At 43.8% G+C, this 26,579-nt stretch overlaps 1 protein-coding gene across 1 annotated transcript; it reads left to right on the plus strand.

Moving 5' to 3' along the window:
* Window positions 1-62: 62 nt before the first annotated feature.
* On the plus strand, window positions 63-17,768 carry GCNT2 (glucosaminyl (N-acetyl) transferase 2 (I blood group)). The gene is given in 9 exon segments (XM_050330916.1): window positions 63-94; window positions 1,157-1,230; window positions 5,897-6,081; window positions 6,083-6,303; window positions 6,305-6,418; window positions 13,935-14,061; window positions 14,063-14,189; window positions 17,121-17,175; window positions 17,645-17,768. Coding segments are annotated over 9 exon segments (1,059 nt in total).
* Window positions 17,769-26,579: the final 8,811 nt, after the last annotated feature.

A 26,579-nucleotide genomic window follows, 5' to 3' on the forward strand; every position in this document is an offset into this window, starting at 1 on the left:
GAAATTATGAGCATATTTCTAAATGTTGACAAAGTCCTCTTGTTACAGTTGCTGAGTATAATATGATCCTCAGCCCAGCTACAGCCAAGTTATGGTACGGTAACACAGACCATCACAGGAAAGGGAGCTGGAAAAGACGTAGAAAATTAGCAGGTCTGAACCAGTATGACTTGCAAAACTGCTGAAAAAGCTATGCCTAACCTGCTCCTGAAAAACCATCAGCAGGAAAATTTCAGCCTCTCCAGACAATCTAATCCACATTTAACTGTTTATCACTACAAAGCTTCCCTAGTGTCTGATCTTCACCTCTCCTGATGCTATCTAAGATGATTAGTTCTTGTCTTATGCACAGAGAGCAGGGAGAATCAACTACTCCCTTCCTATTTGCACCAGAATTTGCTTCTGGTTTACCTTTTTTACATATTTGAAGGCTTCCTGCCTTTTTTTTAAATACTATAATAAACATATATATATTTCAGTCATTCCTGACAGTAGATATTTCCTAGATCCTTATGGGTTCTCTGCTCATTTTATAGCTGGAAACAAGTTATATTGTCAGAATAAAGAACACAATAATGTTACAAGTTTAGCATAGGCATTAGAAATAACAACAGTGATCCATACACCTGCACTCTCTGGCATAGCCAGTCACCTATACCAGCTGGCAGGGCTGTGGTCAGACTTGCTTGGCAGAGTAGGTCACTCCCAACCTGAAAATCCAGTTGCTTTACTCCTCTAGCTGCTAACACACCTGCAGCTGGGGGCAGGTCCTTGGCCATGCAGAGACCAGGTTGCAGGGACAATGCCCTGACCTGGCACCACCCTGGGTATCTGACACCAGCTGCTCCACTCTACCCACTGAAGGGAACACCTTGGGTTCACGTTCATAAAGTCAGCAAGAGCCCAAATGTTTGCAAAATCCAGTGTAGGCTACCTTTGGACACTTCTCCAGGGCAAATAGTAGTGGCACATGTAAATTTGTACTTTACTGTACACTAATCTGCAATAAGAAAACAGATCTCTCTCCATGCGCCAACTACACCAGTGTCAGCTCTAAAATCTAGTCATATTTAACAGAAGAAAGCCAGCTTCACCACCACAGCCTGCCTGTCCTCTATTAGGACGTGTTTAATTATGTCTTGCTTTCTCTGCGCAGGAGGATAAATGAGCAGGGAAGAGAATGCCGTGCTGTTGCTCCTGAGCAGCTGATGAGGAATAGTTTGCACAGAGGTGAGTACGTGTCCCTGTTGGTAATTAATTGGAGAAGGGAGCCGTAGAGTGCTCTGCTTTGGACCAGTAGCAAGTCTGACTTGCAAACTGCTCTCTGCTAAGAGACTAGGCAGCTTGCCTATTCCCAAAACCTTTGAGTCTAAAAGTCTGCTGCAAATGCAGACAAGCAGTGAAGTTGCTGCAGCAGAAGAGGCTCTGTGTCTGGAGCTTGAGAGCACAGCAAGACAAAGGTGGATGAGATGGTGCATTGTCTGGCCCCTGCTGTTTGTGCAGACAGATGTGCTCACTGACTGTGTACAATTAGATTAGTCGATGGTTTTACTGGACCATGTGAGCTGAGGTAGCATTTGCCTTGACGTGTCATTTCATCTCTCCTCCCATTTGCTGCCAGTGCTGCTGCGTTGTGACTGTCCGGTGTCAGTGCATCTGCCTGGGAACTCCTGTTTCAGGTAGGTTTGAATTTTCTTCTCTTTGAATAGTCAGGTTATGGCTGGCTGGGAAGTGCAGGAAAGGCAGGGACTTCTCTGAACAGGGAAAAAGGGAGGGCAGAGGAGAGATAGGAATAAATTCTGACTGCTTTTGCACTCAGAGTCTGGTTTCACTTTCGCTGTGTTACACAGTGCATATAATATACCTTCCAGCTCAGGTGGGGCATGCAAGTAAGGCACGTGTTAGAGAAGATTGCTGTCAGGTAGGGCTGCTTCAAGGGTAGAGCTTTAGGGAGACCATGCACATTGTATAACATCCCAAACCAGCACAACACCAAAGAAGTTCCATCTTGGTGCGAGAAGGTGTGTGGGCAGAGGAGATCCTTTACTTGGGCACAAAACAGTGGCTATCTGCACCTCCTAGCCAGAAAAACCACACTGAAGCAAAATTGTTTGATCACAACAGGTTCACTGTGATTTTAACAACGGTGCCAATTCAAATCCAGAGCTTTGCATGAGAGAGTCATGAAACAGAATGTCTTGATACAAATGGTTTTGTTCTAACAATAGAATAGAAAATACCAAGTGACTCCAAACAGACCTGAAATGCGTAACACTCATCACTGCTGACTGAGGCTGAAGAGGAACTCAAAACCACTGTGCAAAACCTGTGCATCTTGCCTCTTAATTAGCTAACAAATAAGCCGAAACCAATTATCTATATTTATTAAGGCCACGAGCAGTTTACTGAGCATTGACTCTATTCTGAAGATAATATCCTTATTGTCTGGAAAGGTCTGTTCTCATTCATCCACAGTGAAGACATTTCAATCCCTAATCCTACTGGGGAGTGTGTTTTCACTATAGGCGCCAGATCAAAAACTCCTCTGATGATAAAAGGAGAATTGCTACAATGCATGTCCAGGGAACAATAGAAAGGAGCAGCACTGCAAATCTCAATCAGCAGCAGTTTTAGCTCTGCCAGCACAGACCCCTTTTACACAGCCTATTTGTTAAATTGCATGATAAATTCAATCTTATCTTTTTGTCCAGTAACTCTGTTTTTGCACCCAGAATATGCAAAAGTCCAATACAATCTACAACAGGAGAATCCAGGGGCATCATGAGGTCTCCTGACACCTTGCTGGTGCCACAATATAGTTCAGATGTACATTTAGATTTGGCTGCTCTTTGTATCTGAGCTTAGGATGAGTCTGAAAAATCAATAACTCACTAATACCTGAGAAAAACTCCAGTTAGGTGAATCATGTGACTTATACTCCTTGTTTGACTGGTTTTGGTTTGTTTGTTTGTTGGGTTTTTTGGTTGTTTGGGGCTTTTTTAGGTGGAAGGGTGGGGTTTTTTAAGTTTATTTTGTTTGGTTGGGGTTTTTTGGTGATTTTTGCCTATAATTCAAGGCATGCATCTTATTCACACAGAGCAGCAGGAAGTAGAACTAGTGCTAAAATAACAAAACCAAAAAAACACCCCAAAACCTCAAAGGTTTTGGCAGCTTGATTTTCCACAGCAATCATTTACATGTATGTTTTGAGGTTTCTAAACACTAACTGGGCCAGAGAATCGAGGCACCAGAATTAAGAAGTAGCACCAAGCATGCAGCCTTCTTTCCCCCAAGGCTGTTAGTACCAAAGGATCACGGTTAGTCTGGATTTCTGCAAAGGTGTTGCAGCAATGTCTGTGCAAGGAAAAAAAAACTCCATGAACAAAACAGACCAAGGAAAGGTTAAACCTTGCGTTACTCTCCTATGAAGACCAGACCCATCTCATTTTCTGCATGTAGCTTTACCTGTTTGTTTTGACCAGGCTAGTAATGCAGACTTCAATATCTAAGAGAGAACAGTCTCCTTATACATATATATATACACATATATATAATGTATATATTTTAAGATCTTGAAGGTTTTCCTAGCTGTGTAGCAGACTACAGAGTGCCTAAAATAGTTTTAAAAACATCTGAGCATACAGTTTCAAAGGCATCTAAATGCCTTGAAACATCTCAGCCATTGGTATTTCGGAAAAGAAACCTGTGCTCTCTGCTCCCAGCTGAGACTTCCCCTGACTCCTGCAGGAATGTTGGCATCTGCCCCCTGCTATTCTCTTTCTACATTTTCCTAACTCCAGCTGGATGGAGGTCTCATGTTAAGACTATGGTAGAGGAGCAGAAATGGTCTTGCAGCCATCTGACCGAGTAGGAAGGTGGGAAGACGATGAATTCCCTGGTCTATGGAGTGCGCAGAGGACAGTAAGAGGCTGCTGGTCTTATAGTCATCAGCTGTCATGACAATTTGCTTTTCTGAGGTGTCAGGTAGGGGAGTGGTGCTTACACCTGGGTATAATTCACTGTAACAATTAGATTAGGAAGATGGTGTTTGTGCGTTTCTGTTCTAGACTTGAATAGTGGTCTCAGCTCAGGAACAGTGTTTTCCAGATGACTTCTCAGCAGCATCAAGTGAGTCTCTGTTACTCCCTGGGACTTTGCACAGGTCTGCTCCAGCTCCTCAGCTCCATCGGAGCCATTCTCCTTCTGAAGGCACTGATGTCTGTGAAGGAGGGCACTGGATCTCCAGCAGGACCACAGCTATCCCTACCTGTTTCTTCTGACTGCCTGGTGAGGAGTGGCTCTGCTGCTTGCTGTCTCTAAGTACGCTTGACTGCCAGGTCTGTCTTGCACTGCTGCCCCTCTTGGGGGTTATTCAGACCATAGATCCTTACAAAGCTTCTACAGAGCTCCTCTCTTCATTACAGCTTGTGACTGTGTCTGATGGGCTGAAGGCACTGCTAGCAGCCTTCAATCTGTTTGAACAGAGAATCCTGGAGACTGTTTGGGGCCAGGATGGAAGTACAGCTTCTGGGAGGGACCTGCCAGCACCTGAGGTAATTTATCTGCAAGAGTTGAAAGCTAGGTGATGATATTTCTCCCTCCGTAGCACAATGAACTGCCCACAGGACATTTACTGACTGGCATAATCTCAGATCAACTGATTTTGCCTCAGAATTGCTTCACATTGGAGCAAAAGGACATGATGCTGCAAAAAGTTTACATGCCCCAAATATGCTGTCTCATGGCAGGAGATTCACAGGAACAGACTCACAGCTGAAAGAAGGAGACCAAGGATTTCACTTTAGTCAGTCACACCACAAGCTCTCATTACATAAGCATCTTATATCGAATGCATGCACAGTTCTTAGAAATTAGAATGTCTCATCAGAAAGCCTACGGTTAACTTAAGTAGTTTAAATAGCATGTTTTGCTAACCCAGTTCCTTGTGAGGGATGTAAGTCTGGAGCTCATCACAGCACATCCATGACTCTTAGCAGAATCTGTTTGTCAGATTTCAAATTTACAAATTAAGAAAACATTGCTGAAAAAAAAATGTAATGACTGTGATATGACTCTACACAGAGGCAAAAAGGATTCTCTTTTTATATATGAAGGTTCGTGGCCTTACATTAGAAATGAAGAGTAGCGAAGACAGGAACATAGAGGTGGAAGACACATGAGTGGTTGCTCTCCATCTTTTATTCTTTGGCTGGAAAATGGTTTGCATGGAACTGTTTTTCTGACAATCACCTTCTAGAAATTATATTCATCCAGGATACAAAACAGCAGAAAGGCCACAACAGCTAATATATACTTGATCTAGTAAGTAATGTAATTGTCACTGAGACATATTGAAGCAGTATTTAGTTTGCATCACAAGCCTTCCACAATTCAGAAGCTGTGACAACTGATACACTTGGATGGTTTAAAAAAAAAGTGCTATAAGTAAAAAAATAAAATTATACAAGAGGTAAATATGAGGTTTTCCTGTCACAGGGTGCATGCACAGAAGTTTTAAGAGCTATATGATACATGCAGGGAGAATAGGGAGGGAGCAGTAAAGAACATACCCATAAATTGAATTTGGGGACACTGTGAGATATGTGCCAGCTGTTCATTGCCAAGCCAGTAATTATGCAACATGTCTGTTAAATCTTCAGGGTGCCGTGGAGCAGCTTCCATCTGCAAGTTGTTTGATACTTAAGTTGCTTCCATGTCAATGATGGTCATGAAATTATTAATATTGAAAGTAAGGGCAGCAGCTGCATAATGGGCATCAGAGGGATGCATACATTCTCCAGCAGGAAGCAAGTACATACATCAAAACAAGATGGTGGTGGTGTCTGATTGGACCTCTCTGCAATATTTCAAGAGAGACTCTTTTTCTGGACAATAGTGAATACACTCAGATACTGCTTCTTTGCTGTTCCAATTCTCAGTGTTTCACTTCCATTTGTTTTCTACTCTGTTAGCGTGCATGCACAAAAATGTCTTATGAGGCTGAACTTCTCAGTGAGTTCAATTTTAGTAGAAGCCTGTAAAGCACTTAATGAAGACAAGGTGTCCTTTCTGAAGGAAAGGGTGATGTTTAAAAACATCATTCAGAGAATCTAATTGCACAGAGTACATAACACAGAACAACTACATCACCTGTGCCCTCTCAGCTGAGGAGGTTGTGTTCCTTGTTGCCTACACCATGACACTGAACAAAGAGTTCAAGACCTTCCAGCAGCTCTTCAGGGACCTGTACATGCCCCAAAACGTCTACTGTGTCCACATGGACGCCAAGGCACCATTTCTGGTGGGTGGTGCAGCACCTGCTGGGCTGCTTTGCCAATATCTTCATAGCCTGCCAGGTAGAAAGGATGGTCTACAGCAGCATCTCCTGGCCGCGGGCTGATCTTGTCCATGACCTGCAGTGACAGGACAGGGGTGAATGGCCTTAAATTTAAAAAGGGTGTGTTTAGACTAGATATAAGGAAGAAATTCTTTGCTGTGGTGGCGGTGTGGCAAAGGAACAGGCTGCCCAGAGAAGTGCTGTGTGGCCCATCCTTGAAAATGTTCCACGCCAGGTGGGGTGGGACTTTGAGCAACCTGATCTAGTGGGAGGTATCCCTGCCCACAGCAGGGCAGTTGGAACTAGATGATCTTTAAGGTCCTTTCCAACCCAAACTATTCTATGATTGTGTGCACATGCACGTACACACACGGAAGCACATAACTGAGGTTGATTTTGGTAAAGCCTAGATGAAAAATTTAATCAGATCATAATTGATATAAAAGGTTGATCTAACAAATAAGCTTGCTGGCCCTTTTTGAACATTGAGGAAGAGTGACTGTGCTGTGCAGAATGTGAATTACCATTCCACATCTGAGCTGGAAAATGCCTGGGGATCTAAGTTCAAACAGAAATCCTTGGACATTTAAGATGATTTAAGCCTTTTACCTGTAAAATCTGAGATGATGAAAAGAGAGGTAATAAAAATAAAATATGTAATCTATGTAAACACTGTAGTGAAGTTTTTTACCAGATGTTCGTTTTTTTCTGGGGGAAATTTTATTTTTCAACAAATTGAAATCAATTCGTCATTCTTTATTACTCCAGCACCAGAAAATCTAAGTTCAGGCTAGAGTCAACATCTAGTCTTCACATGCTTTTCTATGGGTCCAAAAACATGCACATACACATACCAGCTCTCCTGTAACAACTGTAAAAAGCCCACATCCTCATAACTACTGCCTAAACTCCATTGTACACGGTCGAGGATTTGTGCAGAGAAACAGAATCAGAGCGAGTATTTTCATCTTTACTGAACGCATATACAATTACTTTTACCTTGTTCACACGACTGGGAAAGGGTCAGATGATGCACAGGATTTCACCCCTATGGACGTTGCTTTTAGAAGCACCTACTGCTTCTGACTCCCTAGAGCTTCACAGCAGCGCAAAGCAGGGATACGAGGAATGGAAGCACAGGTAAATTTCTTCTCCTGTCTTCTTCTTTCTTTCCACCCTCTTCCTACTGTAACTTATCACATAACTCTATGAGAATAGTGCTTGCTCTTCTGATAACTATATTTTACAACTGGCATGCACAAGAAGCACAAGTGATTATAATAATAATAAATAATAATGGCCAGTCTTCGCGAGCGAAGATCCGGGGAAGGTCTTTCCACCTTCCAGCCTGCGCATTGGATTTTTTAGGTGAGACACAGTGTGCGCGGAACTGAGCCCACCCTTTAATCCTAAGGTTCATCTGCCGGGGCCAAGCGAGCTTGGACGGTGGCAGCGAGGTCCTTAGGAAGTAGGTGGGTTGCCTTTAAGGGCTAACGAGCCCCACCTGCCCGGGAGTGGCCCTGACCGGGAATCGAACCCGGGTCTCCGCGGTGATAGCGCGGCACCTTTACCACTAGACCACCAGGGGCTGCCAGACAAGTGATTACTGATCAAGATATTCATAGTATAATCATCAGCACATATTTATGTAGCTAGCACATGTAGTTAGCTGACTTTTCCTAGAAGCTGATTGCTGTGATCTTACTAGAGTCCATTGCTCAGAAGTAATAAACCTGGGACCAGATATGTTCTCCACAGTCAGAGATCTTTAGGTGGTTGACATTTGTTGTACTGCACTGTGTAGCTTACATAGGCTGCATATTTTATTGTTGTTTCCACAATAATCATTGTAAGTTTTCTGGCGTAGCACATTGGCAAAACATTTTTTTGTGGTTGTTCTCTTTGCATCTGAAAGATGCAGCATTTCCATAGCATATATGGTTTTTTCCTCTTGTTTTCCTTGCCATCACATTAGATTGCCTGGACAAAACTGGCCATCTCGCTCTGACAGATGTGCTCAAGGAATGTGGTTGCCAAGGATTTTGAATCCAAACTTATAAGCCTGTCAGACTCTGTCAGACACTCACCAGAATATATGCAAGTCAGACTCAGAGCACTGGGTGACTGGGATGAGAAATCATCCCTTTCAGTGCATGGGGTGCTACCCTGGGACTCAGTTCCAGGCTCTAACAAAACAATTCCTATCCAAGTTTGATCAAGCCTCTTTCTTTAACTTTTCAGGCATATTAAAGTTAGGTAATGGTGTCAGGCCATGGTCCAGCTGTTAGAACAAAAAGTTGGAGGCCACCAGGCAAGGAGAGAAGTCACTTAAGGACCAGTTTGGATGGATAGTGTATCATGAAAGAACTAAACCAAAGAGATATTTGGAGTTTCAGATAGACATGATAATCTCAGTTCAGACAAAAGATAAAAAAAAGACTGGTCCCCAAATCTTAAAAAAGCATACTTATTACCCAAAGTCATGTAATGAAGACCAAGACTTTTTCTTACCACCTTAAAGGCTGAAGACTTCCAACACTTAAGTTAAAGTAGGAAAGTTAAGACATTCCTACAACAGTCTTAACTTCTCCTTTTTTATCTCTCCTTAACTTTTATCTCTCTTAACTTCTCCTTTATTTATCTCAGGCTGCTTATCTCCCACATCACTCCTGCATGACAGAAAGTTCTTGAAAGTCACTTTTCAGATAAGAAATAGAATAATGAGGAAGTTAAGGGAAAATATTTTCAAGGTATGTAGGTCTGGAGTGTCTGGACCTAAACCACTTTCCCCAGGTCTCACAAGAAGCACGTACCACCACAGTGCAGGGTAGCAGCCACATCCCAGGCTAGCAGTGTTACCACTGGGACACCTTTCCCCTCTCTGCTCATATAAAGCAGAAAGTAGATTCTGATGGTGCTGGGAGAGGTGTGAATGCACAGTCCCTGCTATTGAGTACCTCAGGGTAACTTTTCTGAATCCTCTTCCAAGCCAAAGTCTGTCGTCACTTCCATGCAATAGTGTCGCAGCATAGGCATGAGCTGGGATACAGGCAGTCTTAGGTTATAATAATTCCTCAGGGTTTGTACCAATGTGTACATTGACATACACCTATGCTGGTCACTAGCAATTTACACATTGTTCAAGTGGGAAAATTAAGGTCACAAGAAGTAAGAGAAGCCCTTCTCATTCAGACATGCCAACACAGTTTTACAGGGGAGATCACTGCTATAATTTTCCATTTACAAAAGCAGGCAGAAAGGGGTGAAATCATAGTCTTAAAGCAAACCATGGGAAAAACCAGTACTGAAACACTGACACCTGACTCCCAGTCTAATGCACTGGATTAAACTGTTTTTTTGGAACAGGCTCATCTGCAGAATAACAGCTTGTGATTGCACTGTCGCTTCTGCTCTCTTTACTAAGAGTGAGTGTGCACAAGATGGGTGAGCACTAGAAGCTCTTTGTTGCCAAAATAGACCCTTTCTGGAGTCCCTCTTGACAGCTTCTTGGCAAGTTGGAGTCCCTCTTGACAGCTTCTTGGCAAGTTTGCCTCTGTCCTCTCTGCCCTGTTACAAAGAGACCAGAACTGTTACTGCAGCCTGGGAAACATACCCAAGGGATTGTCTCTTACCTGTTTTAACAGGAGGGTATGTGCAACAGCTGCTGCTGTTGTGGTGGGGACAACTTAATCTGTTTTCCAGTGTTCTCTTTTCCTATTGCTTTCATTCCCTGATGATAAACGTAAGAGATAGCAGGTTCTGGCACTCATCCAGGATCCTTGTTCCTGGATACCACAAAAAAAACCTTCATGAGAACACTCACACCCATTTTTCCATCTCACACAAAGCCCAGCATCAATAACTTCATCCCACTATTTGTATCTCCGACTCAGATACACACATGGCAGTGGAGTACGGGAACACACTAGGCTATTGGGGGATCACTTGTCTGAGCCATCAGTCTCAGTTTTGCATCAATGCAATGAGTATTACCAATCCAAATATCGGAGTTGTTGAGCACTTAGCAATCCCCTCAGGCTATGAGCTGCGAGAGAAAGTTTGCATGTAGCAACTGGCTGCCACAGAAATCACCCACTCACTCCCTGCCCTGTACGAGTGCCCAGGTATGTTCTGGCTACTGAACAAGGCTGCAGATGCATCCTGCCATGCTAGAGCAGCCCTTCTGAGCTTCCACGAAAAGGCAGTAATTGCTCCTACAAGGAGAGCACAGTGGTTAGCAGCCGTGCCAGCCATTAGCCACAGAAATGCACCTGTCTTCCCTGCTTTCATTCTGGCTGTCACAAAATTCACCTAGACACCTGTGGACAGTATGATTCCACCTTTGGGATGTGCCTTGGTCATTAACATCTCTCCATAGAGATCATGAGTGATACTTGGCAGTCACTTGGTGTAAGGGAAGCTGGCAATGTGCAGGGAAAGTGCCAGATCAGAACTGCTTTTATTCCTGGTTTCTGCAAGAAGCCTACAGGATGAGGACCAGCTATAGGCCATCTGTCCTGGAGGGAAAGGGAGTGGGAAAGGAGTACCGTGGCACTGTTGCTCTTGTGCAAGACCAAAAGTGACACTGGGTACACAGCATGATATCACTGCCTGATTCACAACTAGACAAACTTTTGCATCAGAGTGAAGATGAGGTAATTGATTACTGGAGGAGGTAGCCCACAGAGTCCTGTGCAAGCCCACAAATCCAGACTGTTGTCTGATCTGAATGGGTAGCCCACAGAACCACGAGGCAGCAACTTTCTGTCAAACACAGGCAACTGGGGACATAAGTAAGTAGCCTCAACGTGGAATCTTTCAGTGAGGGTTTTTTTCTCTTGCTGCTAGTCTGACACAGAGGTTGGGAATCCATGGTAGTGGATTTTAACTGGTTTTGACACAGTTGCTTGTTGTCTCTGTCTAAATGCAAAGAATCAGACTTTCTTCAGCTCTCTCCAAGCAGGATGAAGGTTGCTAATGTGTTCATTACTTTTCTCAGTAATCATAAAAGAATGAAAATGATGGATAGTTTTGTTTGTAAGTAAGTGGAGAGTTAAACCGCTCCTAGCCTTTGAAAGTATGTCTGTGTCATTCTGATGGCAACTCCTCAGTTGGGAGGATAGTAGATGGAAAAATAGGAAGAGTGGCCTACAGTATGTCTTGGGTAATGGCAGGCATGTGGCAGGTGATTCTGAGAGTCAAACCAGTGTGATCTCAAGAGAGATGGGAGTTGTTCTTCACTGCAGTTTATCTGATGCAGTAGCTTTACTTTCAAACTAGAGCTGTTAGCTCTCAGTGCACATCTTGTTCACATGCCTTGTATGTGGGTGTGAGATAAAAGAGAAATACCAGAAAATTCTGAGTAGCACTGCTAGCATATTAATCAATTACATTTGCCATTTCCTTCTTTTTAACATGGCTATTTACTTGTACAGACAGATCTGTGGAGGTTTTCCAGACACTTAAAGTTGCATTGAGCTTCTCACTATAACAACTTAATCATTTAAAACCATTTTTGTACCTCTCCATTCCATTGTTGTTTGCAGATATGGGCTCTTGGAACAACATTCTCTGGAATGCATACATCACACACTAATGTGGTTCTGTTCTGCCTGGTATAATTGTTAATTTTCCTTAGCTTAGTCCCCACCCTTCAAAAGTCAGACAGAGAGAGACACAGAAGTTTTTTAATATGATTCCAGACAGTGATGCTAGTTGAATAAGCCACGCTCTAGAAAAAAAAGTATTTTGTACCTGTGTCTGCATCATTAGTCATATAACTAATCCTCATTCTTTTGTTCATATTCTCCATTATTTTAATGAAACTTCCTGATTGAGCAAGAAGTTCTCATAGGAATAAAGCATTAAAAAAATAGGGATTTTCCTGTGACTATTATTGAGTCTCATGCCCACAAAGCTGTTGCAATCTCCTCATCAAAACCTTCCGCTTTTGAAAAACCTGCTCAAGGGAAGGTTTTGCAACACCATCGCAGCAATCACAAAAACACCTTCTTCATGGCAGAATTACCTGAAAAATTACTCTTGTCCTTTATCCACCATTCAGATATTGTAGTTCATCTGAGAAGACATAACTTAAAATAGGGTTTGATCTCTATGCAATTCACAGTCACCAGAATTTAAATACTGGAAAAGAGTAATACTTTTCTTCACAATAATTTTTTGCTTCTCACTAAAAACAGCACTTAGCGATGATGGGATAAGGAAGAGATGTCTTCAAGAAGTCTTTTTGAAAAGCCACAGTTACTAAATGAGCTTGTGCTCCCTCACTTGGTTTTATTTATCTTTCAACTATCAGACATTGGTGTAAAAGGCTTCAAAGAGCACAACTCCTTGGAGAAAAGAATTAGATGAGAGTCATTTAAGGTTTGGGGTTTTTTTTAATTTCTAAATACTGACATCAGGTAATGTCTGTGATAACTCATGCATGCAACCAGCTAAACATCAGTCCAGATGCAGCAACAGAGACTTTTGACTGACATTCCCACATGCTGAATTGCCAACAGCCCTCATATTTTTTTAGGGGGGAACTACATTCTGTCCACCTGAACCTGTACCCTCCTTTCATCTATGAGCAAATTCATCTGATCACACCTAAAGCTACGTTACACATGCTGAGGGACAAACCTTGCTGCCAGCACACTACCTGGGCAGCCAGGGCAGAAATTGGCAGAAGCATGCCTGAAAATGTGCTGGGGTGGGCACTGGCAGTTCCTGAAGAGCAGCTCTCCCACTGGCTGTCCTCGGCACCCAGTGTGTCCCCACAGGTCCAGTTCACTCCCACTGTGGGAAGCAGGTGTTTTCCCAAACCTCCCTCTAGAATTCAGCTCCTCTGATACAGGACTGCAACTCTCCCAAAGCACTAGAGTCAGTTTATTGGTCAATATTAGCTCAGGAAAACTACCTCCAAAACGTACTAAATGAAGCTACTGGAACTGAGACCAAATCCCTATTATCTGTCAGATGATTCAACACACAAGGTGAAGTTTACCTCTCTTATGACTGTCAACAACCTAACAGCACAAAAAGGTGACATGCATTGCCCTAATTCAGAGCACTGTGTTTTAAATAAGCTTCTTTCTTTTTCCTGAGTTTTAGTTCCTTCTCTTCAGGTTCTGAGGTCTGCTTTAAAGCTTGACAATCTAGAGCTTATTCTAGTTAAACCTTCATCCCTCCACACATCCATTTTTGCGTTTGCATACCTATTGAAATGAAAATTTATGATGGTAAAAGACAAACTTGAGCCTTTATACATTTTTAAGGAGGGGTGTTGATTTTTGTTTTCTCCATTGTTTCAATCTTACCTTGAAAGAAAAATCTTTTCTTCTGAGGAGTCCCCCCTACCTTTAACAGCCACCTCCCTTCCAAGGACAGGTGAGATAACTTGTCTTACTAGACAAACAAGAAAACAGAAAAACCAGAATTTCAGAGCAGATTGTTCTTTCATGCTGTCTTATGAGCTCAGTCACACAAATTCATGTTGCTGTACAGGGTCAAGAGGTGATCATTTTCATCCCACTCACAAGTGCTCATCAGCTCCATCTTCTTAAACACTGATGGCTGAACCAGCTTTGGGCAGTGGGGAAACTGCACAGGGATGGGGCCAGGCACAAAACCTCGGGGCTAGTCACCCTCCAGATGTGTGCAAGCCACCCCTGCCACACAACCTGACCATCTGCCTTGGATCTGTGTACATGGCTACCACCTCGACCCTTTGTGGAGTTTGTGCTCTAGGACCAGCACACTCTTGATCTGCTGGTGTGGTCTGGGGACAGCTACAGCCCTGACAAGCACTTCTGGATGATGCTCAACAGGATCCTAGATAGGAAATCAAGTCTGTATTGGTCAGAGATATCTGCCCTTTCACCTACTGCCCCAGCACCTGCCACCAATTGGACATTATGTGGTGGCCACCACGGCTCACCTCTCCATGGAGGTGTTTCCAGCTGTGATTCCTGCCAGTGCCCACCAGCACATTGTTGTCACTCCTGTTGTTTCACATGGAGAAACACCCAGGCTGGTGACAGCCCATTTTGGCAGCACTAGTGGCAAGCAAGGAAGGCATGCTGAGCCTGCTTGATTTTGATGTCCGGGACTTTTTTCCACTTGCCTGAGCTGTCTTCTTGGGGAAACAGCACCCATGACTGGGCAGGGAGGTCCAAGAGGTGATGGGCTTTGCAGTGTGATGGGTTACTTGCAGATTAATATTCTCAAGGATGGGAACATTTAAGGAAGATTTCTAAAGAACAGAATCCTGTGCACAAGCTCGTAAAAGTGCAGGAGAAAATGTCAGATCAGTTAATGGCATAGAAGTTGTCCCTTTGCCTAGAGAGAAATGCCAAAGAGGAAGCACAGGCTGCTTCAGGGGGCTGGTGGATATTAGACCTTTGGCAGCTAGGTTTTAACTGAGGCATTGGTTTGACTCTTAAATCACAGTTACAGGACTTGGAAGGCCAAGGCAAATCAGGCAGCCCTTTATGCTGCAAGATTTCCAGCCTAATGTCGGCTTACGTGTGTGTGTAACAGAAATGCAAACGCAGTGGTTCATTTTGTGGAAAATGTCTGTGTTTCTCTTCATAATCTATGGTAGTGATGCAAGGAAGAAAGGGAGTGGCTGCCAACGCTTGCACATTAGCTCATACTGGAATTGCGATGGCAAAAAAACAGGAAGGGTTTAGAGGAGAAGCAGGTTGTGCTGCCTTAATCCTGTGAATGAGGTCCAGGCTCTGAAACAGTGTTTTTCCTACTTCCAAACCTCTATCATTAAGGAAAGACATGACATTAAAGGCATCTGAGGGACTGACCTGTGGCTGTCTTCCCTCCCGAGCAATGCAGTGATGATGGTGGCTGTTCTTAAGACCCGGTGGCAGCGAACTTGTTTCCAGAGCAGTGCTCAGTATTGCTGCCCATGAGGCAGCTCTTCCTGCTCCTGGTTTTCAGGGATAAAACTCTGCTGAACTCGATGGAATGAGAGATGAGAGCTGGACAAAAGTAGAATGAGCAACACATGCCAAAATTTATTTTAACTTTGATCATCATCATCACTTCTCAGACAAACTGTATTTATAAGAAGAGGACCCAGAAAAGCTTCTGAACCTGAATTCAGTCATTCAAGCAAATATTTGAAGGAAAATGTTGTAAAATAATTTTTTTAACCTGTGTTGAGCTACACTTTCCCCCATTTTTTAATTAATTTACAAAAATGCCTAGTTTGCTCAATTTGGGAGGTGTTGGATAGTGTGAAGTCAGTAGTTTTGTATTTCTGGAAGGCAGTGCCTTCCAGTATTTTTGTGAACGTCCTGGGGTAGTTCCTGTTTTGTCAGATATCCTTCTGCTTTGCCATTGTGTCAGCACTTTCCAAGATTTTTCACATGCCACATTTACTGCCATCTGTTATGAACAGGTTTTTAATTTGGGATGGTAATGCACGTCCCAGGCCATTAAAAGCATTTATCTCCTGCTATCACTGCCAGTTTTTGTCTTTTATAAAGTTTTATCTTTAGCTTAATGCTTTCTGTGAAAAAGTAATATTTTCTGTATTTTCCCCTGGACACCCCCCCACTTTTTGGCTTGTTATTTTATTTGATAAACCCAATATAGAGAGGGATCGAAATAAAGTAATGAAATTCTGGTTACAGCTGCCACATACCTTTGTTTATGGCAACATCCATATTATCTTTTTGCTGTACCAGAAGTATAAACTCACAAGAGAGGGTTTTTTTGGATGTTCTGCAGATGCAGCTTGGGTTGGCTCATCTCACACTGCCTGCAAATTTCACCTTCCACTTAACACTTGGAGGCCAAAATATGAGAGATCCAAAAGGAGACACCAGGGCAAAGCTTCTCTTGCAGCTGAAGGAGCTTTGCATTTTTGTCATTTTTAACAGGCTGTTTTCCACCCACTTTTGTCTTGCTACACTGTCATTGCCACCTTTTTCTATAAAGATACAATCACAGCCACGCATCCTTGGAACTTTTTGTGTCTAAAAGACAAATGTGCAGACAAGGTACTGAATCACAGTCAACAAGATCTTAAACACAGGAATATAACTGCTGGCTATACATACAGATACTGTTTTGTCAAAGATACTGATGTTTACCGCAGAGAACTAAAGGAAAATTACTAGAAATGGAATAATGATGCTGCATTTCCCAGATCTTACCTGTTCTTTTAATATCTGTTGGGACAAGGTTTGTAAGAGAAAACAGCATCTTTTGATAGACTAATGTGTGTGGTTAGTAAAATCAGATAGGATTTCAGGCACCGCAGCTTTTCTACACATCTGAAAAAGAGGAGCTTGCATATTTGTCTTACTCGGACAACTAACAGAACCGGAAAAAAAAAATAATTCATTACATGCAGATTTTGACCCACCAGTGTTCTTAGGTTGTGTAGCGGGTAGACCCTGGCTGGATGTCAGGTACTCACTACATCCACTGTCCCACTCCCCTCTGTAACTGGACAGAGGAGAGAAAATATAACAAAGGGTTCAAGAGCTGAGGTAAGGACTGGGAGAGATTCCTCACCGATTACCGTGACTGACAAGACAGACTCAAAGTGGGGATATTAATTAAATTTATTGCTACCAGAATCAGAGCAGGAAAACGAGAAGTAAAATAAATCTTAAAAACACACCCCTAACCCCTCCTTCCTTCCTAAATTCTACCTCCTCCTGGGTAATGGGGGTTACAGTCAGTTGTTGTTTTCTGCTTCAGCTCAGAGAGAGGAGTCCTTCCCCTACTTCCCATGTGGTCTCTCCCACAGGATACAGTCCTTCACAAACTCCAGTGGACAACAGCTCTTCAAAAACTGCTGCAACGTGGGTCACCTTTCCACGGGGTGCAGTCCTTCAGGCACAGGCTGCTCCAGCATGGGTCCTCCACAGGGCCACAAGTCCTACCAGAAAAAAAAAAGTCCAGCATGGGCTCCTCTCTTCACAGGTCAGCAGGTCCCTGCCAGAATGCTGCTCCAGCATGGGCCTCCCATGGGGTCACAGCCTCCTTTGGGCATCCACTTGCTCCAGCATGGGCTCCTCCACAGGTTGCGGGTGGATCTCTGCACCCCCTCCATGGTCTCCATGGACTGCAGGGGGACTGCTGCTCCACCATGATCTGCACCACAGACTGCAGGGGAACCTCAGCTCCGGCACCTGGAGCACCTCCTCCCCTTCTTTCTCCACTGAGTTTGGTATCTATAGAGTTGTTCACATGTTCTCACTCCTCTCTTCTCTGGCGGCAGTTTTCATCGGCCTGATAACTTCCTTTTACTTCTTAAATATGTTATCACAGATATGTCACTATCATTCGTGATTGGCTCGTCCTAGGCCAGCAGCAGGTCCATCCTGGAGCTGGTTGGCATCGGCTCTACCGGACATGTGGGAAGCCTCTGGCAGCTTCTCACAGAACCCTGTAGCCCTCCCGCTACCAAAACCTCGCCACACAAACCCAATACAATTGTTGTGTGCAAGGATACAGAGGGAGAAGATGGAAAGTGGGGAAGATAAATATTTTCAGGGCTGAAAGAGCAGTAACTAACCTTTGGTAACAACACAGTAATTCTGTGGAATATTTTGATGTGGCATAAGTCTTCTTCCCAAGTTTACTTCTTTTCATTTCATACCGTGGTTAATACAAACACTTAACCTTGGGGTTCACTTCATCGCAGCCCTACTTTTATTTCGCAGTCATAGCCACTAGAGGGAGGTCATTCAATGTCTGAGAGCATTTTCCCTTGCAAGTCTACATGAAGTCCACACAAAATTTCGACAGACTAAACAAGCTGCAGAGAAAAAAGAAAAACAACAAATCAGTGCTTGAGAATATTTTAGGATGGCCAGCAGAAGGTGGAAATTACGCATATCGGTCATCATGTCCTGAAAAACAAAGCAAGGAAGCAAACGTGAATTCCTGTAGCTATTGTGGTTGTATTTACATGGCATGTTAGCAGCACTATTGAGTGACCTAGTCAGCTGCATGAAAGCAGTAAAAATTGGGATGCCTGACTCTAAGGAGGTTGTGTGCTGCTCTTCCGCCTTTCTTCTGAGCAAGCAGTGATTGCTCAAAGAATACCTCAAATAACAGCAATTTAACATCAACTTCATTAAAACATTGCTGTTTTCAGGGTCTTTTAGCAAACTGAAGCAGTTCAGAAACAACAACACATCACATGTAAATGTCCTGAAGCATGGCTTGTAACCTGCAGGCAAGGTTCTGAACAGGCAGGATCTGCCTCATCAGCTTATTCTGTGTTTATAGCTGTCAACACTTAATAATGCAGATCCTTGCAGAAAGGTACCAAAAGTTCACCTCAAGAGCAGAACTTTGATGGAAAATCTGTTCAGTATTTTGAAGAGGAAAGAAGAAGGGAGCTTTGCTATCTTGCTCTCATGGGAAAGCTGAAGAGAGAAGTATTTCACAGAAAGTAATTATTTTAAAAAGGGAGTTTTAGGAACGACGGGAGACTTAAGAACTTGAGAGGTCTGGAACCAGATCATCCCCTTCTCGCTCTATCAAGCTGAGTATCCCCCAAACTGAAACATCTCAAATAAAATAAAGGCATTCTCCCCATTTTGTGTGAATATTTAAAGTAGCCCAGAGTATGAACAAGTCATTGTTCAGACTCCACAGACAAATGGTAAAATATCACCAACAACAGAAGCAATAAGATCAGCAGTTTGAAGTTATAGACATAACAGTGTGTTGCACTCTGAACCTGAAGAAATACAGGTATTTAAAAAATGGGTTATATTACCTCTTTAAGTAAGAATACAGGAAAACATCACAGATTTCTGTCTGGCTGTAAGTTGGTTGGTGGGGTTTTTTTGGTTGGTTGGGGTTTTTTTTGTTGGGGGTTGTTGGTGTGGTTTTTTTTTTGGTTGGTTGGTTGGGTTGGTTTTGTTGGTTGGGTTGGTTTTTGGTTTTGTTGCTGTTATTAAGAAAGAACATTACAGTTAATCACTGCAGAAGAGAGAAAAGAATGATTTCTGGCAGCCAGGCTGAAGAAGTGCATCAAAACCAATGAGTTACTTTGTGTTACTTTGAAATAGCAGTAAAAGACAGGGAAAGATGAAAACTGGAGGAGATACACTCCCCTGCACAACAGTGACAGCAGTGATTCAGTTCAGCAACTGTAGTGTGCCTCTGTGGAGGGAGTTTGGGCTCTGAGTAACCTGTAGCTGTACCTCCTCATTTTTCACTTTCCAGTTACGGCAAAGGAAAATAAAAAAAAGTAAACTCTTTCACAGTGCTACTTGTAGCTGCCTTTCTGAATCAGTATTAACAGAGAGCCAAAGTTTTCAGTTCTGTTCAGTCATCACTGAGACACTGACTGGCACGGGGCATGCAAAGGATATGCTCTCTCTAATGGGATTTCCAAGCAAGTCAGACTTTCCACTGAAGTCAGTTTGACTTGCTTAGACAACCCACTGGATGCCTTTCTGCTTATTGAGCTCCTATAGGCTTTTACATACCTTGCCCAAGGAGCTGAAATCTCACGTCGTAGGATGTAAGGTATGTAGAACTGCAGCCTTTTGACTCCAAGGACATTAAAACAACCACAGAACAGGCTGTGTAGGCAGGCTGGGCAGTCTCCATCCTTGGAGGGGCTCAAGACGCCACTAGACAAGGCTCTGAAGCTATGACAAATACATCTGCACAGGCTGTCATCACCTTGGGATGAAGATTCATGCTTATGAATGAAAATCATCACTTACCTTTCGTAAACCTTTGTGCACTCCTAGCATCAAGGATGTTTTTACATACTGTATGATGCAGCAGCTCCACGACTGTGCAAACTTCTGTGCCTGTTGTAGATACTGCAATGCTTTTCCTTCTTTCCCTAGCATCTCAGATATTCAATACAACAAAAATGAAAGAGAGAAGCAGCATGCATTCCTCTTTTGCCACTCTGTATGTAAGGTAGGGGGCAAAGGACATTTGGAGTAGCTAGCACCTTCTGTCAGTAGTAGAGACATCACCATTGCTTCACCCCTTATTTGCTATCATCTTAGCCTAGGACAAACATTGGACTTATCATCAGGTTTTGTTTAACTGGTCTATTAATGAAAGCAGGTAGTCATGCAAGACGTGGATTATCTGCAGTGTGGTTCTACAGCACAGTAGTTGCAATGGGATGTATGAGCTGACAGGGCCAGTGCTTGCTAGGTCTCAAATTAAGTGGAGCATTCTCCTATAGAGTCTCCCATCTGTTAGATATGAAACTTAGCTGAGAGTTTCTTCACAAGCTTTTACCTTCCTAAGGCTAGCTTCCTAAGACACGCTATTTCTTCAGGTACAGTAAACACCCTCAGGTAGCTTGTTTTCCACCCCACAGCACAGAATAGTTAAATTAATAGGGGAGCTAAGACATTAGTTAGCTCCCAGGACTTGATCCAAGCCAGCAGACAAGCCAGTGCTCAGCACTGGGTAATGAGCAGGGTTGCAGCAGACAGAGACCCTGTGGCCAAGCACTTCCCAGAGCTTCTGGGATCAGCAGGACCTGCAGTTTCAGGCTTACACAACATATGTGGCTGCAGGTGTGCTGTTCCCCACTGTGAATAATTTGCAGGTTTCACACAATTTCCCTCAGCTGAACACATCCAAATAGTTCCAAAAATCCCCCACCCCTAGGAAGATGTACGTTCTGTGTGTGCCTGCAACATCCGAGGTGTGCACAGCAGCCAAAAATGTCTGGCAGCGAGTGCCAGATTGCAACGATTGTGAAAGAGTCCCTGGGAATACAGGTGTGAGAGAGGGTCTAAGGAAAGCAAGATGCAGCACTGTGCCTCTTATGTTACCTGGAGGGCTTGGGCCTGCTATTTCAAACCAGGCATCTGTGCAAATGCTGCTCTAGGGCTCTGGTCTCGAGGCCTTGAACTAAATTCCCTGGTAGTGGGTCCAAAATATGGATTTTTTTAAGAGAAGAGAGGACAAATGTTATGCCGAGCTTGTGGCTTGATGTCTGGCAGCAGTGCTGCAAAAGCCAGCCTTAAACCAGCAGGCTCACAGCCCTCCCATTCCTAATCCTGTGGAATCCTGTCCACATCCAAGCTGTATCAATTCTTCTGCCAAAAGGCCAAGCAGTAGTTGTGCCAGCCCAAAGGAAGGAGTAGCAGAGACAATCCCAGGACTAGGAGCCAGGCAGCTGCTCAAGTTGAGTCTAGTGGGGAAAAAAAAAAAAAAAAAAAAAAAAAAAAAAAAAAAAAGAGAGGCTTACTGAGGTATAAAGAGAGGTTTACTTTTAACTTCACTTAAGGAATAAAAGTAATGTGGATGTGGACTCATAGAACTGTAAAATCATAGAATTATAGAATGTTTTGGGTTGGAAAAGATCATCTAGTTCCAACCCCGCTGCCATGGGCAGGGATGCCATGCGCTAGACCAGGTTACTCAGGGCCCCATCCAACCTGACCTTGAACACTTTCAAGGATGGGGCATCCATAACTTCTCTGGGTAACCTGTTCCAGTGCCTCACCACCCTCTGAGTAAAGAATTTCTTCCCAACAGCTAATCTAAACCTACTCTTTCAGTGTAAATTCATTGCCACTCATCCTGTCACTATCTGCCTGTATAAAAAGTTCCTCTCACACTTTTTTAAAAGCCCCCTTTAGGTACTGGAAGGCTGTTGTAAGGTCTCCCTTGAGCCTTCTCTTCTCTGGGCTGAACAACTCCGGCTGTCTCAGCCTGTCAAATATGTATTCAGGTTTTAATTTTACCGCTATTATGAGGCATCATCTTAGAGGTCATATAGTAGCCATTTAATATGGGTCCAATATTGGACCCCCCCTCCTGCAAATGAATAACAGAAATGGCATAACATAAGGAGAGGTGATGCAGAATTTGCAGAACAGAGCAAAATCCAAGTACACTTTAATGGGCTCATGGTCTGGTTTGGTTTGCTCTCTTGCAATATGCCATTCCTCTTTCAGAGTACACTGCCTTGTCCTTCAAACCTTGTCTCATTTAATTTGTGGGCACCACAGCTACCACAAACCCATCATTTTGGAATCCACAACCGCAAGACTGAAGCTTCGACGCCCATGAATAAATCATATGCCACAAGAGGCATAAAACTGAAGTAGCCAGTAGGATTGTTTTCTCATTGGCTTCTGAGTCAGTTGCTGGCTTCTAATTCAGTTAAAGTTTCAAAGATTCTGACTTACGTAAGTTGTGAAGTCAGTAGTGACATCAGCAAATCGAACAGTGAATTAAGGTGCTGCAAACAGAATGGAGGATGGTGCCAAAATCTGCCTGTTGTTAGCACACATGGACTCGGAGGCCAAGACACTGTGTTACACTGTGACATGCAGGACACATTAACGCCCTCACCTTCCACCAGGGACCAGCCTGTGTTCATAAAATTTCTAAGAAACATAACAACTTGACGTAAGGCTTAAAATAATTCTACTGGCATTACTCCACAGCAGAGGGGCACTTTTTGTTGATCCTCTGGAAATCATTCTTAGTGGATTTGAACAAAGAAGGATTTTCATTGCTGTAGATTCACAGTGCCACACAATAGCTATGGCACTGCTTTCCATCTCCTTCCTCTTCCCACGCCAGAGAAGCCAGGGAAGATTCAGACCTTTGCTAACAGAGGGTCAACCAACGAAAGGTCTTTGCCTAGTAAATCCTGCTGGCTCATGACTGGTGACTGCCTGCAGGAATTCTAAGGCTGTGCGGTTTGCTAAGCGAGCATCAAGGTTCACTCAAAGGAATGATAAACAACTGGCTGCTGTGTGAATGTCATTTTTGGGAGAGGCATCTGAAGAGGTTGGAAATAGGCATTAGAAATAGGCCTAGAAATAGGCACTCAAGGCAAAACAATAGCATCAAGTAGGTAATAGTTAAACCTTTCTATACTGTTTGATTAGGTTCTTCAAACCAAAAGCAGAGGTCCTGCTTCAAACAAAGGAGCCAGCCTGGTTTTGATCAGTAAGTCATTAGCTATGTTGGTTAAATGCTTCAGGCCAGGTAATCATACAAAAATGCAAATTGAGTTGTTGCCACAAAAGACCATAAACTTCAGCAAATGTGATCTATAGTCTTAAGCCTTTTCCAGGCATGGAGCTCTGAGAGAGGGGGGCAAGAGAATATGAGAAAGAGGAGAAGTGTAAAAATAGAGAAAGCCTTAAACAAAAATTGGGAAACTGGTGGTTTGCCATGGAGCCACTGATTTGCAATAAGTGGCCCTTTTTGGTTTTGTTTTGGGTTTCTGCTTTGCTTTGTTTCTTTTTTTTTTGTGTGTCTGTGTGTTTGGTTTGTATTGGTCTTTTTTGTTTTTTTAGTGAAAGCCTGACAACCATATTAACTTTCTTTTGTTGAAATCCATTTCTACTAGTCTCATAATCATTCCTATATAACAGAACAAAGTTCTGCCCTGCAAACTTCTTCTTCAGAGGGTGTTATGGAAGGAAAAGTTTATTGTCTCATGAAGGAATTGGTCTCACCATAGTTTACTGTGTGCAAGCTTCAAATCTTCTGGTTTTTTCCTTCCTTGCAAATCTATCCAGGCCCAAGCATAGCTACCATCAATAGTGCAGCCATGGAAAAAAAAGAAACATAAATCAGAAAGCATGATCAACAGATCATTTATGTTGTTCTACACAAGGCAGGACTTGAAACTTGACAAGTTTGGTAAATCTTTGGTCACACATTAATGAATAAGCCCTGCCAGAAGTCAGAAGGTGATTTGCCTCTTGCGTCAGGTGGGCCTTATGATATATTCCTTTCTGTAAAATACATACAAGATCTTGTCATAAGCACAAACCACAGTGGTCAGTTCTCAAAGCACATCTGGGAAGAAAGGAGGCAGAGATCAGCTGAGAAATTTGCACCAATTTCATGGTGCTTGTGTCACACAGAATCATGGACCAAACTGAGGTTGGAAAGGACCTCTGGAGCCCACCAAGTCCAATCCCCCTTTCTCAAAGCATTGTCAGGGCTGTGTCCAGTTTGGAGTGGAATATCTCCAAGGACGGAGATTTCATAGTCTGCCTGAATGCCTCTTCTGGTGTTTGGGCACCCTCATAATGAAAATTATTCTACTTATGTTTGAATGAAATTTCTTGTAGTTCAACTTGTGCCCATTACCCCTTGTCCTGTCAGTGGGTACCACTGAGAAGACCCTGGCTTCACCTGCTTTACCCTTCCCCATCAGATACTTATATGGATCAATAAGATGCCTCTGAGCTTCTTCTCATGCAGACTGAACAGTTCCAGCTCTCTCATACACTTCCTGTATCAAAGATGTTTCAAGCCCTTAATCATCTTCATAGACCTTTGCTGGATTTGCTTCAGTATGTCCAAGCCTGCCTTGCACCAATGAGCCTAGAACGGGACCCAAGATTCCAGCTATGTCTCACCACAGAGCAGAGGGGAAGGATCACATTTCTCGACAGCCTAATGCATCTCAGGGTGCTGTCTATCACCTTTGCTGCAAGAGCATGCTGCTACCTCTTGGGGAACTTGTGACACTCTGGGATACCCAACACCTTTTTTGGAAAGTTGCTCTCCAGCCTCTCAGTCCCAGTCAACTCTGCAGATCCAGACTGGGAGAGTTGCACCCTCCTTCAGGAACTGTGACTGATACCAAGCTCCTCAAGATTTGAGCCCCTCAAGCTTTGAACAGGAGTTTAAGTCAAACTTTGCGGTTTTTTTGTTTGTTTTGTTAGTAGCTGTAGCTGGACAGTTATGATTAAGCAATCGCATTTGAGCATCATATGCTTCGCTAATCTTTTGTTTTAAGGACAAGAGAAGACAATGCTAAGATGAATGGGCTGTCTGGACAAGAGCCACCAGGAGTGAAGTCAGCAGAACTGAGCAGTAACTGGGGGAAAGGTAAAATCTGGTAGTAGGCAGTCACAACCACTGACTCATTGAGCACCTACTTAAAACAGACCCCAGACTCAAAAAGAGAGAAGAACTGCTACTGTGGACTAATTAGCATGAGAAGTGAGAGATATAATTAGCAAATAAGGAGTCGAGTCTGAATTAATCAAAAAGTTATGTAATTTTTAACCAATGAATGTTTCTGCTTTAGTTTGTTAAAATGTATAAATTAGTTTGTTAAACTATACAAACAGTGTAAAGTTTTGATGGTTGCCGAACAACCCTTTTGTGGGTTACCACCCAGCTCCCTACTTTGCACAAACTAGGATAAAACACAGAAATACCTCACCTCAGTGTATGGATTGGTGCTGTGCATAGGGTAACAAGCCTGCATTTGGACTGCATCTAGTGCAGTGCTGGGGAGGCTATTCCACGTTGTGCTGGGGTTTGTGCCCTGCAATACATCACCACCATCACTCTGTTTGTGCATGGCATCCTCAGCAGAGTTTACAGGGAATTCAGACGCGTTCTTCTGATGTCTATATTGGGCTTACAGGGCAAGGCTGTGGTAGCAGGAGGGCTACAGGTGTGGCTTCTGTGAGAAGACACTGCGAGCTGCCCTCATGTTGGGCAGCATCAGCCGTCTCTAAGACGGACCCGCTGCTGGCCAAGGCTGAGCTCATCATAGCACCGGTGATAATGTGTTTAAGAATGAGAAAGAACTTACTGCACAACAGCAGCTGCAGCTGGAGAGAGGACTGAGAACATTTGAGAGGAATAGCCTGTCGGCAGACATCAAGGTTGGTGAAGAAGATGGAGGAAGTGTTCCAGGTACCAGAGCAGAGATTCCCCTGAAGCCCTTGGTGATGACCATGGTGAGATAGGCTAATTCCCTGCAGCAAACGGAGATCCACAATGGAGCGAATATCCACCTGCAGCCCACGGAGGACCCCACACCGGAGTAGGTGGATGTGCCCTGGTGGAAGCTGCAGCCCCTGGAGAGGGAAGCCCACACCAGAGCAGGTTTGCTGGCAGGACTTGTGACCACGTAGAGGACCCGCACTGGAGCAGCCTGTTCCTAAAGGACTGCACCCCGTGGAAGGGACCCACGCTGGGGCACGGTTAGAGTGCGAGGAGGAATGAGCAGCGCAGAAGAGGCGCCAGGGACTGGCCGCAGCCGCCACTCCCCACTCCCTGGCAGGCCGGCGTGATGCTGAGCCTGGGAAGAAGAGCGGCATGAGTGCGCTTTCGCTTTATTTCTGACTTTCCCACCGTGTTATTTAGTTGCAGCTAATCGAGTAAAACCTCCCGAAGCCGGACCGGCGTGAGCGGCTCCTCCCCGGGTGCCCGTCAGGGCCGGCGGGCGGGACCTCCGGGGGAGGCGGTGCCGCGGCGG

The sequence above is a fragment of the Myiozetetes cayanensis genome, unplaced genomic scaffold (genome assembly GCF_022539395.1).
Source record: "Myiozetetes cayanensis isolate MyiCay16 unplaced genomic scaffold, myiCay2020 scf1, whole genome shotgun sequence".
NCBI classification, from domain to species: Eukaryota; Metazoa; Chordata; class Aves; order Passeriformes; family Tyrannidae; genus Myiozetetes; species Myiozetetes cayanensis.